Source organism: Bison bison, unplaced genomic scaffold (assembly GCF_000754665.1).
Source record: "Bison bison bison isolate TAMUID 2011002044 unplaced genomic scaffold, Bison_UMD1.0 scf7180017864180, whole genome shotgun sequence".
NCBI lineage: Eukaryota > Metazoa > Chordata > Mammalia > Artiodactyla > Bovidae > Bison > Bison bison.
In genome coordinates this window covers 40420-52261 of record NW_011494752.1, presented here as the reverse complement: position 1 = coordinate 52261, position 11842 = coordinate 40420, and the positions used below count along the sequence as shown (strand labels likewise).

Sequence of the window (11842 nt, the reverse complement as noted above, 5' to 3'; positions counted from 1 at the left end):
CTGGACTATACAAAGGGAAAAGGAGTGAAAGCTGGGACATGTAATGTGGAGGGAGACATTTTTAAAGGTGAGCCAGTAGCAAAGGAAGTTAACAATCAAAATGAGAGAGGTTAATTAGTAGAAAAATGTTTCCAAGGTGACGAGAGGTAATGAGATACAAAGTAAGGTTCATTCAGGATTAACCTGGAAAGGAGGATGGATAACTTACTCTGAAATAGAAGGGAACAGTAGAAGAGAGAAATACCAGAGACAGTGCTCAACATATTGACATGCTTTCTTTTCCTAATCCATTCAGTTCAGTTGCTCAGTTGTGTCCGATGCTTTGTGACCCCATGAACTGCAGCACGCCAGGCCTCCCTGTCCATCACCAACTCCCAGAGTTTACTCAAACTCATGTCCATTGAGTCAGTGATGCCATCCAACCATCTCATCCTCTGTCGTCCCCTTCTCCTCCTGCCCTCAGTCTTTCCCAGCATCAGGGTCTTTTCAAATGAGTCAGTTCTCTGCATCAGGTGGCCAGAGTATTAGAGTATCAGCTTCAACATCAGTCTTTCCAACGAACACTCAGGACTAATCTTCTTTAGGATGGACTGGTTGGATCTCCTTGCAGTCCAAGGAACTCTACAGAGTCTTTTCCAACACCACAGTTCAAAAGCATCAATTCTTCAGCATTCAGCTTTCTTTATGGTCCAACTCTCACATCCATACATGACTACTGGAAAAACCATAGCCTTGACTAGACGGACCTTTGTTGACAAAGTAATGTCTCTGCTTTTTAATATGCTGTCTAGGTTGGTCATAACTTTCCTTCCAAGGAGTAAGCGTCTTTTAAGTTCATGGCTGCAGTCACCATCTGCAGTGATTTTGGAGCCCAGAGAAATAAAGTCAGCCACAGTTTCCACTGTTTCCCCATCTATTTGCCATAAAGTGATGGGACTGGATGCTATGATCTTAGTTTTCTGAATGTTGAGCTTTAATCCACTCAAACACCTGCAAAATACTAGCTAACCTGTGTCTCTCTCTTTTTTTTTTTTTGATAAGAAAATTGGTACTCAACACAGCTGTTAAGTAAATAAGAGGGTGTTCCAAGTATTCGGAGGATTTAGGAAGGTTATGAGCTTGGTCCAAAGAGGAAAGTAAAAATAAAAGATTAAGTAAATTAGCAATAAAGAATTGCTATTCTTTATTAAAAAAAAAAAAAAAGCCAAGAAGGTTGCCCAGGATATAATTTCCTGAGCAGTTTCTGGTCCAGCTCCTTTGCGTATTTGATTAAATTTCCCAGACTTTTTTCTAGTAACAGCTCTTCTCCTTGGCCCATCATCATGATCACCTTTATCTTCACAGGTTTTCCAGAGTGTGTTTGCATCTCTTCCTTCATCTAGTTCTAAAGACAGTTCATTTGTTCCCTGGTTTGGGATACAAACATACCTCATCCAAAATAGAGTTTTCCCAGTCCTTCTTATCCCCTCAAAAGACCCATTGGTATTGGGTGGACAGGAGTGCCATAGTCTTGCACCTAATTACCTAGTGTTTTGAATAAATCTGGAAAGATTAGAATTACTCAACAAAATAATACAGATTTTTACTGAAACTGTTTTTCTGCTTTTCTTGACTCTACACAGCCAATAGTTTCTGAAGATCAGACAGCAGCCCTGATGGCCCATCTCTTTGAAATGGGATTCTGTGACAGGCAGTTGAACCTAAGGCTGCTGAAGAAACACAATTACAACATCCTGCAGGTGGTGACAGAACTCCTTCAGGTCAACAACAACGACTGGTACAGCCACCGCTACTGAGGAGTGGCCTCGTATTAAATAACTTCGCCTGCTGCTCAGAGATGATCTTTATTCTGTTGGGGCATGGGGTAGAGACCCTTGCTTATTTTTTAATCTGATGAATCTATAATAGAGCCCATCATTGAACTATCCAGACAGTACCTGCCATTGCAGTATTTTTTGGAGCAAATCAAAAACCAGAACTTAAATTTTCACAGTAGACATTAGGTGAATTGTAGGAAGAGCATTTTTCAGTTGATTTGGATAAAGCTCCTTTCTCTTTTAGTGCACTGAAGAGTATAACTTAAACTTCCTATAGAACCATTTTTCTTTCTGCTTGTACTGAAGTTGAGTATTTTTCTTTGCTTAATGTGGATGTTTTTATGGGGATATCTGTTGTCAGTTTTTAAAAGGAATTAACCTTGGAAGTTGTTTTCCAGAATTATTCTCATAATTTCTCTAACCTATCCCAAGCTTAAATAGCTATGTGGTATTAAAATGACACCTAGAACGTGATAGGAATTTTGTTACTCTTCCCGTTACAAGTAGAAAGTCATTTCTCTGCAAGTCTCGGAAATCAGCACTGTTGTTTTCTAAAGACCCCACTGATGCGTTGAAGTATATCCACCTTCCACGTCTCTGCACTTCTGAGTAAGGAGCGGGGAGTGTGCTAATTAACCCACCAGCACCTGTTGAACAGTGTCTGTTGTAGCAATTTTGCATACATTTGTATTTTATTTAAGGGAAAAAATTTAGGTAGTGTGAAATATTTTGCTAATCCTATAAAGAAGGAAAGAAAACTCTTCTATTAAAGGAAAAAGTAAATTTAACAGTTACCTTTTTTCTTTATGTCAGGGGGCAGGTCTTATTTACAGTAGAGTGGGCAAGGGCTGTATAGAAACATGAGAAAACTGAACTTTATTATGTGAATCTCAGTAAAATTCAGGTGCAGGCAGATGAGTGGGTGTGAGGCTTTGAAATGGGATTCAGGAAGTCCTGAATGTCTCTTGAATGTTTGAAATCTGTTCAGGAGAACTTAGAACAAGAAAAAGAGGCTGTTTTACAAAACTTGGATGGGGAGCAAACTCACAGAAAGAAGTTTTGGTTTAATTTAACCCCAGGGTGAGTGGGGAAAGAGCTTGCTTACAAAGGTCCAAAGTCCTCACTCTGGTTATAGAAAGGAGTCTTGGGTACAGCTGGTAAAGAGGTAACAAAAAACACTAAAGATTTTAGTCATAAAAACTGCTTGCAGAAAAAGAAGAAATCTGACCCTCCCCCCGCCCGCCCCAGCCCGAAGGGGGAAGGATAATAGTATTATATAACCTGGTTGGTATTACAATGAATGATGATGTAATCATTAGCCATAATGATGTTTATTTACAGTATAACTCTTGAATGCTATTAAATAGGCCAGGATTCAGACTGCAAGCCAACCAGGCTGTTCGTTATTTAAAACGTTTTTATGGAGCCTTCTGGGTAGAGGCTGAGCGGCCGGTTGTGTGTAATTAATTGGGGTTGATTTGGGACGGGATCTGTCTTGACCATCTGAGTCGTATTGTAAGGGTCCAGTCGTCTGTCCCATTGTACTTGTACGTAACCGCTTAAAGAATGGTGAAATAAACTTTGAAACTCTTACCTGCCCTGGCTGGTACCTTCGTCCAGGACCTCGCGTGGTCCTTTGAAGAGCTGAGAAACGTTCTGGCCGCTGTGTTCAGAGAGGCGGGCCCTGGGAGGGAGGGGGCGGGCCCTGGCAGGGACGGGGCGGGCCCTGGCAGGGACGGGGCGGGCCCTGGCAGGGAGGGTTCGGAGGAGCCGGGGCGGAGCCTCCCAAGGCTTTGAATCAAAGGTTGGGGCGAGACCCCGGCTCCCGCAGTTTCGGTTCTACTTTGCAGGCGTTTCTGTCGCCGCGGTGGCCCGAGGGTAAGGCGCTTTGAGAAATTCCTTTACTTTTCCTCTGGGAGACAAGGGCCCAGGCCCCTCCTGTGCCTCCTCCTCCTAGCCCAACACGCAGGTACCGAGCTCTGCTAACGGTCTCTCGGGGTGTCTGATGGGACTTAAAATCCTCTTTCGATGAAATCCCAGCCTCTCAGTCCACGCCCAGCTTCAGAGTAGGGCGTAAAGCAGCTGGGGCTATAGGTAGGCCGCAGTCGCGGCTCCCCACCTGCCCCAACGGGGCATTCGCTTCCCCAAGGACTCTGGAACCACCCTTCCCTTACAGGCTCTCGTCCCCAAATTACGTACTCCAAAAATCTCTCGTCCTCTGGCAGCTGAGAGGAGCCCGGGATCTCAGACCTAAGCCAGGTGAGGCTCATTTTATTTTAGCCCCGAAGGTCAGAGTTCAGCTCAGGATGCCCATTCATTTGACTCCACTCTTTAGGGGAGAATCTAGATTTTTAGCCTCAGTTCTTCCTCTTAAAGGACTTACCCAGACGTTGCTCCTCCCCCAGACATTCTTCCCCATCCCAACTCAGAAAGCAACATAGAAGAGGTTTATGCTCCCTTCCACGACCTTTTTAGGGGTTTTTTAAGCCACATCTGTGGCCAGTCTAGCTTCCTTTTTCTTTCTTGTTCCAAAGAATCCATACCTCCCTATTACACCAGTACCTGCCCAGGTTCAGGAATGGAAGCTTTCCTTCTATACCCAGGCTGGGAGACCTCAGGCATTTCTGCCCCTGGGGTACTGGAGAGACATCTTAAGAATCCCTTGTCTCAAAGGATGAAAGGATTCTCCTGGCTGCTGCCCCCAAGCCAGCCCTATCTAACTTCCTTCCTTGGTAATCAGTGACAGCTCAGCAACTTTTCCAGAACAAAATAAGTGCTCCGCTTTCACTTATGAAAGTCCCTTAAAGTGAAATAACCTCTGCTTTGCTTTTCCCTCTCAGGAATTGAGCTGTCCTACTATAAAGAGAGGAGTTGAAATGCAGAGATTCCTGATCTGAGAGCCACCGTGTTAACTGCTTGAATTTCCATACCTTCACTTTCTTAGGCTTGAGGTTGCTGAAATTGTGGTGGGGCCCCTTGCCAGTCTCAAAAACTTAAAACCACAGTGACACCCAGCATCCACGCTAACTGAATTTTGTTCTTTTTTCATTAGTGAAAAATACCCCTGAACAATGGGTGAGACATTCTCCCAGCTGGCCTCTCAGAAGGATGAGAACAAATTGATCCTGCCCCCCAACCCAGCCTTTGGCAGCAAGGCTGCCAGCTACTCCAGCATGGGCAACAGCAGGCCTTTCTGTTCCTGTGTGCCTTGTGAAAGGGCTGCTGGTGCTGGCTTTGTAACTTGTCCCACCTGCCAGGGCAGTGGGGAGATTCCTCGAGGTGAGTAGCCGCAGGCTCTGGAAGTAGCCTGGGATCCAGGAAAGGCTCTTAACAGCCAGCTGGCCAGCACCAGGCCCCTCTGAGTCTCCCTGGATGGTGTTAGGTAGTCCAGCTCCTAGTCCCCCAGTTTCAGGCTGGCCCAGGGAGATTCTAACCCTCCCTGGGCTCTCTGCAGAGACCTTCCTCCTGCCCTGGTTGTACCACCCAACCCCAGGGGATTTCCAGCCTCTCTGCTTCCTTAGCAACCCTGCCGTAGGATTCAGGAAGTTACCATGACCTCTCCTAAGAAACTGGGCTTTTCTGACTTATGGTGACTTGCAGAAATTCTTCACCCATGTTAATGAAAATCTCACCTCCATTCGAGAGATGGCAAATCTGAGCTGCCAACAGCCAGTGTCCCCAGTCCTGCCCTGGGTCAGAGATAGCATGCTTCTGAGACTGCTCTGTGGGATGGAGGGGTGCTTCTCGCAGGCTGGTACAGGAAACTTGGCATGAACACTTCGTGGCCCTCCTTACCCTCTTTCTCTCTACAGAGCTAGAGAAGCAGCTGGTGGCCCTTATCCCCTATGGGGACCAGAGGCTGAAGCCCAGGCACACGTAAGCCCCTCTTCCTACCCGAGTTCTGCAGGCATTGCCCATGGGGGCAATTCCTCTTGGTCATCCCAATGTGCCCTCCTCTACTAAATTTTCTCCATTGGTTCTCCTCCAAAAGCCTGAGCCTCACTGGGCTCAGACATATTAGCACCCTGTTTCCACAGATTTTCCTAGTTAAAGAATCTCAGGGCACAGCAGACCACCTGAGGTCAGTTGGTATCCAAAGGATCACTGCTTCCAAGAAGCATGGCTCCCTTTTGAAGACAGAGAGGACCTCTTGACTCTGCAAGTCCTTCCAGGATGGAGGAGGTTGCCATTGGTTTGGGGAAGTGATTTTTCCTAAGAACTTCCTTTGCTATGGCAATTCAGACCTGCTTGTTCTCTTCCCCATAGAGATGGAAAGCCAGCTCCTCCCTGACCTGGGACCCTTCAGAACCTCAGAGGCAGCCCTGAGTTTCACTGTGGGGGCCTGTGACTCTTTGTCATCTGGGTCGTTTGACATGAATCCCTTCAGCTCTTCCTCCCAGGGTCCTCAGCTTCCATCTGGGAGCCACCACCCAGCCCTCCCCGACCACTGCATCAGAGTCCAAATCTGGCAGTGCCCCTTAGAAGGTGCTACCAAGGTGCAGTCTCTTTAATGGGTATTACAATTTTGAATTAGATGGACAGATGATGTCTGGTTCTGAATATGAGTATTAAAATTCAGAACTCTCAAAATTCATGTAGACTTCTTCCAGTGATTATAGCTGGCATTGGTTTAGCCTTTGACTATGCACCAGGACCAGGAATTGGTGGCTTTTCCTGAATTAGCCTATAACAGATTGTATGAGGTAGGTTAGGTACAATGAATTATCTCCATTTTATAGACAAGGAAACTGAGGCTTAGGGCAGTTAAATGGGTTGTTCAGAGTTACTGGGCCAGTGGGTACAGAGAGCTGGGGATGGACACCAAGTTGCTGGCTTCTCAGTCCTGTGCTTCTCCCCACTCTGGGCCACCCCTGACTCTAGGCTGGTCCTCCACACCTGAGGAGCTAAGTGTCCAGTTGTGGGGGGAACTCAGAGGAGAGCCTTGTGTACAGAGAAGAGTATCTGAACACGCCTGGCCAGGTTGCTTCTGTGTCCAGACTTCTCCACTTCCCTACCCGGGTCCTGCTTTCCCACAGGAAACTCTCCGTGTTCCTGGCAGTGTCCATCTGCCTGGTGACCTCCTCCCTCATCATCTTTTTCCTGTTTCCCCGGACAATCGCCGTGCAGCCTGTGGGCCTCAACTCCTCCACGGTGGCCACTGATGAGGCCAATGTCTACCTCAACATAACGGTGGGTGGGTGCCTGTGCCCCTGGGCTCCGACCCCACCTTCCAGGCACCACTCCTCTGAAGCCGTTGTCCCATGTTCTGACCCTGGACATGGGTAGCCAGGGATCTTACGGCACTCAGAGGATGTCAGAAGCCTGGGGAGAAGCCCCTAAGAGATTGTGTAGGATTGGAACTGTGAGAGGTTAGAATTGAGGCCAGAGCAGTATTAGGGAGTGGTATGCCTGAGACTTTCCAGGTGGGCAGGGGAACAGAAAGAGCCTTGCAGGGTGAGACTGGATTTTGAGACAGCTTAATGTCCCAGTATTCTTGCCTGGAGAACTCCATGGACAGAGGAGCCTGGTCCGTGGGTCACAAAGAGTTGGAAAAGACTGAGCGATTAATACTTTCACTTTTACGGTCTTAGTTAACGGTGACCCCTCCAAGGGGTCTGGCACTGGTGCCCCAGCAGCTGAAGCTCTCACTGGGGTGGGGCTCAATCAGGCTGGGTTTTTTTTTAAACTGTTTGACTTCTTCTTGCCAAGGATGGTTACTCTCACCCCTCCCTTTCCCTGTCTTCCTCCCCAGAGTATCTTGAATATCTCCAATAACAATTACTGCCCTATCACTGTGACCCAGCTGACCATCGAGGTTCTGCACCTGTCCCTCGTGGTGGGACAGGTCTCTCACAGCCTCCTTCTCCACATCGGCCCTTTGGCCAGTGAACAGGTGACTCCCTCTCGCTGGCCAGCCCCACACCCCACAAGTGTGTGGACACAGGTGGGAGGAAGGGGGCAGCTGCAGTTGGGGCTAACCCTATGACCATTTGGTTGACAGATGTTTTATGCAGTGACCAATAGGATAAATGATGAAAACACATAGTAAGTAGCCCTTGATCTCTTCTCCCTCACCTCCTTCCTGGTTGGAAACCCAGTTTGAACCCCCACCAGATTTCTTGATTGCTTAGCAACCCTGCATTCAGCCTGCACACTTATGGCCAAGACTGCAGTGTGCAAGTGTTCAGGGCCCCTGTTTGGAGCAGGATTGGAATGAAAACCAGGCTAGAATTGGGTTAATCCTTACAATATATGGGACTTCCCTTGTGGCTCACTTGGTAAAGAATCTGCCTGTAATGCAGGAGACCTGGGTTCAATCCCTGGGTTGGGAAGATCCCCTGGAGAATAGAAAGGCTACCCACTCCAGTATTCCGGCCTGGAGAATTCCATGGACTGTACAAGTCCATGGGGTCACAGAGTTGGACACAACTGAGCGACTTTCACTTTCACTTTTACAATAATTGACTTTGGGCTCTTCAGCCTGACTCGCTGTCTTCTACTAAGGGAACGACCAGCACATGCCTGGGCCAAGCCAGTGGGGGTTGGGGGAATGAAGTGCTCACCTTAGGCAGAGGGAGCTGGAAGGGGTGGGAGTGGCCTGGGTCCTTGCCTTCCCCATGAAAGGAGGCCAGGGGCCTGGGACTGCAGGTCTCCTCTGAACTGACAGGCTGCTCAGTGTGAAATGTGATCCCATGTTCTTCCTCTCTGTCTTTCTCAGCAAAATCTGTACCTGGCTGGAAATCAAAGTCCACCACGTGCTTTTGTACATCCAGTAAGTAGGATTTGAAGCCCTGGTATCCCCTCTCCCACTTCTTTTTTTTTTTTTTTAATAGTTATTTATTTTGGCTTTGTTGGGTCTTAGGTTAAGCATGCAGGATATTTAGTTGTGGCATGTGGACTCTAGTTCCCTGACCAGGGATTGAACCTGCGTCCCCTGAATGGGAAGCTCAGAATCACAGCCCCTGGACCACCAGGGAAGTCCCCCCTCCCCCACCTCCTGCCTCCAGCTCCCCCTAGTGGGAAGGAAGTCATCCAAGGTGACTCCATGTATCTGTTGGCTCTTGATAGTGGCAGATCCAGCCCTTCCTCTAGGGTCCACCTTGCTTCTGAGCTGTTGATGTGACACCCACGGAGCTGCCCGGGACCCGGATGGGGCAGCTGTCCCAGGAGCCATGACAGAGCAGGAAGCCAGCCCTCCCCAGAGAACAGAGCAAGGCCAAGGCTTTCCTCTTCCTCCCAGACACAGCATCAAAGCCTGCTTTTCCTCCCCAGGGGCACCCTGACCTATTCCTACCTGAGCCGTTCCGAGCAGCTGGTCTTCCAGAGCTATGAATATGTGGACTGCCGGGGAAACACGTCTGTGCCCCACTTGCTGGTCTCTCACCCGCCGTGACCTGTCCGCTGCTCTCAAGCTCCAGTCGCCTGCCGGCCCAATCTATACTTCCCACAACTCCGTGGTGCCCAGTAGGACCATAGTGACTTTGCCAAAGGAAAAACCCTGCTTTATCATACCCTCCCCACGCCATGCACCCCCAGCAGAGGAAGCTTCCTGTGGAAGTTAACTTCATATACACTCATACATCCCTACACACTGTCTCTCTCTCACACATACACCCATACACACAGTGTCTCTCTCTGTCTGTCACACACACAAATACACACACACACCCTCTCTGATTTCTACAGGATCAGAAGCCTGATTCTTCTAGAGGCCAGCACCAGAGGCCTCTGGTTGTGTCTTGAGCAAAGTCTGACCCAGCGTTTCCTCAGCTGCCTCAGAGGCATGGAGCAGCACCCACCTTCCTATGCTGAGCACCTTGGTTGCCTGATTCCTCCAGGGAAGACCTTCTTCCTGCCTGAATGCGGAGAAAGCGTTCATTTTATCTGGTTTGACTCCATGGATCCTTTTCCAGTTCTCCACCCAGTGATGAGAATGACAGGGATCAGCCCATGCTGTCCCCAGGGCCTTTTGCTTTGGTCACGTGACAGATCGTTGGTGATGGCCTGCTTCTCTCCTGGTAACTTGTTGCCCACCCTTTGGCCAAGGCCCTTTGGCTCTGCCTCCTTCCTGGTTATAGATGGTCTGGGTCCCCAGGAACACAGAGCTGTTCTGCAGCTAAAGCTTCTCTTCTCCATAAAACACTTTTATTAATATTATTCTCTGCACAGCAGGAACAAAAGGAGAGGAGGGAAGGGAGGTACCTGGCACCTTCTGGGCCTGCACAGGAAAAACAGAGACAAAGCCAGAGTCATTTTAAAAGGTATTTATTGAAGGAGGTCACAACCCTGAGCCCATGTGAGTGAACACAGACAGGTCAGATGGTGCCACAGTCGCCTTTACTATGGTTTCTATCACTCAGACAGGCAGAGAGATGAGTTTGGACAGTGGGGAAAGTTGAAGTAGGAAGGATGGAGAAAGGGAAGTGGGGACAGAACCTGATGACTAGCTGACCAGGGGACAAGAGGAAGGAAGGAGTTCATGCCGTTTGCACACTTTCATGCCTGAATAACTGGGGTCAAAGTGGTGCTGGCAACAGCATGAAAGTCCATGAAGTCCAGGCTGGAGCTTGTGCTGTGTAGAGTTTGGAGAATGTAAAGGATTTATATTGTATTCACTAAACTGTACTTAACAGTGTTTAAAAAAGAAAAATAAAGGTCTCCTATAATTGGGAAAGGAGCTGCTGGTGGACACTCCCCGTCTCACAGCCTATTTCTTAATGTCCAGGAGGGCATCGAGGTCTCTTCCCCAGTCCCTGAGCCCCTTGGGAACATGCCCTCCTTCTCTGTCTTCTCTCCCTTTCTCTCATTACGTATCTCTGAAGTCCCATCCAACTTTAATATTCTTGTTCTGTGTCCCCCACCTCCCCATACTTCCCCCAAGTGCTCCTCTCAAGAAACACTGCACTGAGAGGTTCCTTTGTGCATTCTGAGTCACTGCAGTCATGTTTCACTCTGCAACGCTATGGACTGTAGACTTCCAGGCTCCTCTGTCCACAGGATTCTCCAGGCAAAAATACCAGAATGTGTTAATCTCCCACCCAAAGGCCATCCTAGAATGAAAGGACCCAGGCACCGTCCCCCCTTACCAGTAAAGAGTAGAACAGGAGATGTGGCTGGGGACCCCCACCTGTCAGTTTCAGGAAGTGGGGAGGGGGATACCTGGGGGCTTTAGAGCCTCTTACCTGTCTCTGCTACATGGAAAGGCTGAGACCCAGGGAGGAAGAAGCCTATGGATTTGGGGGAGGAGGGGGGCCAGTCCAATAAGCGATCAATGCAAAGAAATAGAGGAAAACAACAGAATGGGAAAGACTAGAGAGTTCTTCAAGAAAATTAGAGATACCAAGATGGGCTCAATAAAGGACAGAAATGGCATGGGCCTAACAGAAGCAGAAGGTATTAAGAGCTGTCAAGAATACACAGAAGAACTGTACAAAAAAGATCTTCACGACCAAGATAATCACGATGGTGTGATCACTCACACTCATCTAGAGCCAGACATCCTGGAATGTGAAGTGAAATGGGCCTTAGGAAGCATCACTACAAACAAAGCTAGTGGAGTGATGGAATTCCAGTTGAGCTATTCCAAATCCTGAAAGACGATGCTGTGAAAGTGCTGCACTCAATATGCCAGCAAATTTGGAAAACTCAGCAGTGGCCGCAGGACTGGAAAAGGTCAGTTTTCATTCCAATCCCAAAGAAAGGCAATGCCAAAGAATGCTCAAACTACTGCACAATTGCACTTATCTCACACGCTAGGTGCATTGGAGAAGGAAATGGCAGCCCACTCCGGTGTTCTCGCCTGGAGAATCCCAGGGACGGGGGAACCTGGTGGGCTGCCATCTATGGGGTTGCACAGAGTCAGACACGACTGTAGCGACTTAGCAGCACATGCAAGGTAAAATAATGCTCAAAATTCTCCAAGCCAGGCTTCACAATACGTGAACCGTGAACTTCCTGATGTTCAAGCTGGTTTTAGAAAAGGCAGAGGAACCAGAGATCAAATTGCCAACATCCACTGGTTCTGT

The 11842-nt window shown here is 48.3% G+C and overlaps 2 protein-coding genes across 4 annotated transcripts in view; both read left to right on the top strand.

Annotated features, from left to right (window-relative positions):
• The window catches only part of NBR1 (neighbor of BRCA1 gene 1), a 28721-nt gene extending 25311 nt beyond the window's left edge, over positions 1-3410 (top strand). For both annotated transcript variants that reach the window (XM_010842473.1, XM_010842472.1), the window contains exon 22: positions 1623-3410. In XM_010842473.1, coding sequence (XP_010840775.1) covers positions 1623-1796 — 174 coding nt within the window. In that variant the 3' untranslated portion in view covers positions 1797-3410. The remainder of the gene's footprint in view (positions 1-1622) is intronic.
• A 174-nt stretch (positions 3411-3584) lies between these two features.
• Positions 3585-10494, top strand: TMEM106A (transmembrane protein 106A). 2 transcript variants are annotated; one of them, XM_010842464.1, is made up of 10 exons: positions 3585-3695; positions 3994-4076; positions 4658-4768; positions 4870-5096; positions 5630-5693; positions 6854-7007; positions 7570-7710; positions 7819-7862; positions 8536-8589; positions 9090-10491. In XM_010842464.1, the coding sequence occupies exons 4-10, from the start codon at positions 4889-4891 to the stop codon at positions 9208-9210; spliced, it is 786 nt and encodes a 261-aa protein (XP_010840766.1). In that variant the 5' UTR covers positions 3585-3695; positions 3994-4076; positions 4658-4768; positions 4870-4888; the 3' UTR covers positions 9211-10491. The 2 variants fall into 2 exon arrangements, with proteins under 2 accessions (XP_010840766.1, XP_010840765.1); XM_010842463.1 differs by lacking the exon at positions 4658-4768 and having other exon boundaries at positions 9090-10494.
• Positions 10495-11842: the final 1348 nt, after the last annotated feature.

Excerpts from the sequence above, each read along its gene's own strand:
- TMEM106A (XM_010842463.1), top strand. The coding sequence starts at position 4,889 with ATGGGTGAGACATTCTCCCAGCTGGCCTCTCAGAAGGATGAGAACAAA. Across the intron at positions 5,097-5,629 it reads CAGTGGGGAGATTCCTCGAG|AGCTAGAGAAGCAGCTGGTG; the intron begins GTGAGTAGCCGC and ends TTCTCTCTACAG. Across the intron at positions 5,694-6,853 it reads AGGCTGAAGCCCAGGCACAC|GAAACTCTCCGTGTTCCTGG; the intron begins GTAAGCCCCTCT and ends GCTTTCCCACAG.